Raw genomic sequence first — 5,807 nt, forward strand, 5'->3', positions numbered from 1 at the left:
ATTCCTGCTCACTGGCACAACTAATACTGTAGCAGATGCCTGTTTTCTCTGAGTAGCAGACATTTAGTCCAACAGCTGGGCTGTAGAAAAGAACAAATATAATAATATGCCACTATTTCTTTTACAACGTGCAGTTTGTTATAGGAGAATAAATGCATGTGCTTGCTGAAGGAGAGATCAGTTCCAAACACCATTGTTGAATTTCAAATATAAACAGAATGTTGCATGATTCCTTGTATTTTGTATGCTACTTTTGTCATTTCCTGACTTGACAAAGATGAGGGGGTTTCAGAAAGTTCACGGAATATGAGTATGATAAGAAACCGTCCATGGGTAGCTAAATGTTTGCACCAACATAAATTCACATTGTGATTCTATTTTCCCATGAACTCTTTGAAATTCTCATGGATGTATTTTCTGAAAATATATAGACAAAGTGTTTTTTTTTTTTTAACCTCTTTCACACTGTATCAGACGCTGCCAATATAGAATGACTTCTCAAATTTGTGTGCATTTTGGAAAAGATTAGGAAAGTGTTCCCTAAAACAGTTGAAGAACTTACAATGTATGTAGGGTTTTAAAGATGATGGTTACCATCTGAAAATTATTTCCTATTTTCTTAAAATGCTTTGCTTGATGAAATGAATCTTATTCTTTCTTGGTAATTAGTGAAGAAGTACCGTTAGTATTTGTGAATGTTAATCCATGAGTTAAAGACCCCCCACTACAAACTGCTTGCTTATAAACACAGCACTTCACAGCTGTGTAAAATCACACTATTTCTCTATGGAAATACAAAGTCAAACTTTTCCTTTAGATAGAAAGGCCCCAGATTGCTTTGTTTCTTCAATTGTTGTTTGCCTTTCAGAAACTTTGTACTAGACATGTTTTCAATAAAACAATGTATTTTCAGGAAATGAAAGTTTACTCTGAGGATTATTGATTGGGTTCTGGTATGTTTTATCTGATTGTGAATTTTAATTGGATTCAAAGTTACTGTTCACATTTCAACCAGAAAAAAAAAAAAATGAAAGCAGATACCATTTTGTAGAGTTGAATAGGGGAATAAGATGTGGCATTTGTCTTTCAATGTAGTTTATATGAATTTAAAGTTCAATATTTAAAGGAAGGAGATAAAATCAGATACTATTCGAGTTATATATGTTTACTTGTCATTGCTGTGATTTCAAGATTAGGATCTTTTTAAGCATTGCTATTTCCATTGCATGTCTTTAATTTTAAAGAGTTGGAATATGTGATATTGTTGCCTTGAGCTGTCATTTTTTTTTTCACCAAATTAGACATATTCTGGGATACTTTAACTTAGTCCAGTTTAAGAGTTTGTCATCTGCAACTTTAAGCCTTAGAATAAATGAGATCAACTGCTTACTTAGGTGATGACATTTAGTGCCCTAAAGCCTGTTTCAAGACCTACCAGAAAATCATTTATTAGAAGTTCATAGGAAGCATTGTTTATTCTTTAACAATAGCCTGAAATGTATATTAAGGATCAGTGTTTCTTCTAAAGTTTGTATGACTTGACCCATATTCATTACAGAATTAAAAAGTCACTAGAAATCTCCTTCCTTTAGGATTACAATGGAAAGTGCAAATGAAGTGAAATTTGACTGGATATTCTAAAGCATATATATGTGATACTAGCATGCTTATATAAACCGCCCTAGGAAAAGTAGTTGGAATAGTTCTTTTGATAGTGCTTTACTTTACGGTATGATCAACCACACGTTTTCCTGAAGGTTTTTAAAATAAATAATGAAAATAGTAACTACCTTGAGCTAACACCAAAGCAGCTTAAAACATGGGCATAGGTACTAGATGTTATCCTGTGACACCAGGTTCAAAAATATAAATAATTAAATGAGATGCTTACATATATATCTATACACACACACACACACACACACACACACACACACACACACGTACACATATCCAAACTTCCATTCCTTCTATCATTTTTACAGTTCCTACAATTCCTGGCTAATACCTACACATCTATCATATGCTATAATCTTTCAGACTTTAACTCATCGACTTTTAGTTAACAAAAAACCTGTTCTTAAATTTACAATTTTGTACCACAGCAAAGTACCAATGGTTCATTTAGCCAGCATTTTTCTCAAATATTAAAGTGCAGGTTATTTATCAGAAGTGAATACCAATTATGATTTAATATTTTAAATTCTCCTTGACCCAAATCTTACAGTTTGGCTTTGATGCAAGTTAAAAGTAACCCAGAACATGCCTGCTCAAGTACAAGGGAATAAAAAGAATATGTATTCATAGCAAGATATTTATGTTTTCATGGCAATCAGTAATTGACTTTTTAAAGAAAACCCTGTAACTTTGTATATGTCAGTTTCATCTTCTCCCTGCTCTTGCTCACTAAAATCCCTTGCTATGCCATTTTATTTTACAGAATCAGATTCCATCACATGACAACATGAAGCTGTGGATACATCTCTTATATTCATCTCTCCTGGCCTGTATATCTTTACAATCTGAATCTCCAATGTCCTCAGTCCAAGGCTCTTGTGATTCTCTTTGCAATTGTGAGGAAAAAGATGGCACCATGCTGATAAACTGTGATGAGAAAGGTATCAAGAAATTATCCCAAATAAGCGTGCCACCATCACGACCTTTCCACCTAAGCTTGTTAAATAATGGCCTGACGATGCTGTACACAAATGACTTTTCTGGGCTTACCAATGCTATTTCAATATACCTTGGATTTAACAATATTGCAGATATTGAGACTGGTGCATTTAATGGTCTTGGCCTCCTGAAGCAGCTTCATATCAATCATAATTCTTTAGAAATCCTTAAAGAGGATACCTTCCATGGACTGGAAAACCTGGAATTCCTACAAGCAGACAACAATTTCATTACAGTGATTGAACCAAGTGCCTTTAGCAAGCTCAACAGACTTAAAGTGTTAATATTAAATGACAATGCTATTGAGAGTCTTCCTCCAAATATCTTCCGATTTGTTCCTTTAACCCATCTAGATCTTCGTGGAAATCAATTGCAAACATTGCCTTATGTTGGTTTTTTAGAGCACATTGGCAGAATATTGGATCTTCAGCTGGAGGATAATAAATGGGCCTGCAACTGTGACTTATTGCAGCTGAAAATTTGGTTGGAAAACATGCCTCCACAGTCAATAGTTGGTGATATTGTATGCAACAGCCCTCCCATTCTCAAAGGAAGCACACTTGGTCGACTGAAAAAGGAAACTATTTGTCCTACTCCACCAGTGTATGAAGAACATGAGGATCCTTCAGGATCATTACATCTGCCAGTAACATCTTCAATAAGTGATAGTCGCATGTCAACAAAGATCATATCCATTTTAAAACCACCCACCAAAGCACCAGGTTTAATACCTTATATTACAAAGCCATCCACTCAACTCCCAGGACCCTACTGTCCTATTCCTTGTAACTGCAAAGTTTTATCTCCATCAGGACTTCTAATACACTGTCAGGAGCGCAATATTGAAAGCTTAGCAGACCTAAAACCTCCTCCACAAAATCCTAGAAAGCTGATTCTGGCAGGGAATATTATTCATACATTGCTGAAGTCTGATCTCGTGGAATATTTCACTTTGGAAATGCTTCACTTGGGAAACAATCGTATTGAGGTTCTTGAAGAAGGATCATTTATGAACCTAACAAGATTGCAAAAGCTCTATCTAAATGGTAACCATTTGACCAAATTAAGTAGAGGCATGTTTCTTGGTCTCCACAATCTTGAGTATTTGTATCTTGAATACAATGCGGTTAAGGAAATATTACCAGGGACCTTTAACCCAATGCCCAAACTTAAAGTCCTCTATTTAAATAACAACCTTCTACAAGTTTTACCACCACATATTTTTTCAGGGGTTCCCCTGACTAGGATAAATCTTAAAACAAATCAGTTTACCCATCTACCTGTAAGTAATATCTTGGATGACCTTGACCTACTGACCCAGATTGACCTTGAAGACAATCCCTGGGACTGCTCCTGTGACCTGGTTGGATTGCAGCAATGGATACAAAAATTAAACAAGAACACCGTGACTGATGACATCCTCTGCACTTCTCCAGGACATCTTGACAAAAAGGAACTAAAAGCCCTAAATAGTGAACTTCTTTGCCCAGGTTTAATAATTAATCCCTCTCTGCCAACTCAGACTAGTTACATTATTGTCACTACACCTACAACAATGACAAATACAGATGGAACAATTTTAAAATCTCTTACAGATGCTGTACCACTATCGGTTCTCATATTAGGACTGCTGATTGTATTTATAACTATTGTATTCTGTGCCGCAGGAATAGTGGTTCTTGTTCTCCACCGCAGGAGAAGATACAAAAAGAAACAAGTAGATGAGCAAATGAGAGACAACAGTCCCGTGCATCTTCAGTACAGCATGTATGGCCATAAAACGACACACCACACGACTGAGAGACCCTCTGCTGCACTTTATGAGCAGCACATGGTGAGCCCCATGGTTCATGTCTACAGAAGTCCATCTTTTGGCCCAAAGCATTTGGAAGAGGAAGAAGAAAGGAATGAGAAAGAAGGAAGTGATGTAAAACATCTGCAACGAAGTCTTTTAGAACGGGAAAACAATTCACCACTCACGGGGTCAAATGTGAAGTACAAAACCACAGATCAGTCAACAGAATTTTTATCTTTCCAGGATGCCAGTTCATTGTATAGGAACATTTTGGAGAAAGAAAGAGAACTTCAGCAACTTGGAATCACAGAATACCTAAGGAAAAACATTGCTCAGCTCCAGCCTGATATGGAGGTACATTATCCTGGAGCCCATGAAGAGTTGAAATTAATGGAAACATTAATGTACTCACGGCCCAGGAAGGTGTTAGTGGAACAGACTAAAAATGAGTATTTTGAACTTAAAGCTAATTTACATGCTGAACCTGACTATTTAGAAGTCCTGGAGCAGCAAACATAGACAGAAAGTATGAGGGCTTTTGCAGAAATGCTGTGATTCTGTCTTAAGCCGAAACCTTGTAAATAAGTGCCTTTCACAAGTGTGTAATCAATCAGAACATAAGCACAGCAGTCATTCTATGGGGAAAAAAAAAAAGAAAAAAAGAAACTCAGGGATCACTGGGAGAAGCCATGGCATTATCTTCAGGCAATTGAGTCTGTCCCAAATAAAATAAATCCTTGCATTAAATCATTCAAGGATTATAGTAATATTTCTCCATATACTTAAAAGTGTTTCAAAGAAGTCCTCTTGCACATTTGAAAAGGTTGAGCAGTTAAGCAACCCTTATTTTCTTGAATTGCTCATGAATTAAATAAAAATGGATGTCATCATTTAGAAATATACCTGTATATGTAGTTATAACATGTAAGAAATATATTGCTCATCATCATTATGTACTTCAAATATGTGCATTGTCAAACATACCTAATACCTTTGAAATAAGTGCCTTTCACAAGTGTGTAATCAATCAGAACATAAGCACAGCAGTCATTCTATGGGGAAAAAAAAAAAGAAAAAAAGAAACTCAGGGATCACTGGGAGAAGCCATGGCATTATCTTCAGGCAATTGAGTCTGTCCCAAATAAAATAAATCCTTGCATTAAATCATTCAAGGATTATAGTAATATTTCTCCATATACTTAAAAGTGTTTCAAAGAAGTCCTCTTGCACATTTGAAAAGGTTGAGCAGTTAAGCAACCCTTATTTTCTTGAATTGCTCATGAATTAAATAAAAATGGATGTCATCATTTAGAAATATACCTGTATATGTAGTTAT

The 5,807-nt window shown here is 35.6% G+C and overlaps 1 protein-coding gene across 1 annotated transcript in view; it reads left to right on the forward strand.

Moving 5' to 3' along the window:
* SLITRK6 (SLIT and NTRK like family member 6) overlaps positions 1–5,445 on the forward strand; it is a 6,251-nt gene extending 806 nt beyond the window's left edge. The window contains exon 2 of the mRNA XM_006161810.2: positions 2,441–5,445. Within this exon, the coding sequence (XP_006161872.1) occupies positions 2,465–4,990 (2,526 nt within the window). The 5' untranslated portion in view covers positions 2,441–2,464 and the 3' untranslated portion in view covers positions 4,991–5,445. The remainder of the gene's footprint in view (positions 1–2,440) is intronic.
* Positions 5,446–5,807: the final 362 nt, after the last annotated feature.

The sequence above is a fragment of the Tupaia chinensis genome, unplaced genomic scaffold, assembly GCF_000334495.1.
Source record: "Tupaia chinensis unplaced genomic scaffold, TupChi_1.0 Scaffold139190_1, whole genome shotgun sequence".
Classification (NCBI taxonomy): domain Eukaryota; kingdom Metazoa; phylum Chordata; class Mammalia; order Scandentia; family Tupaiidae; genus Tupaia; species Tupaia belangeri.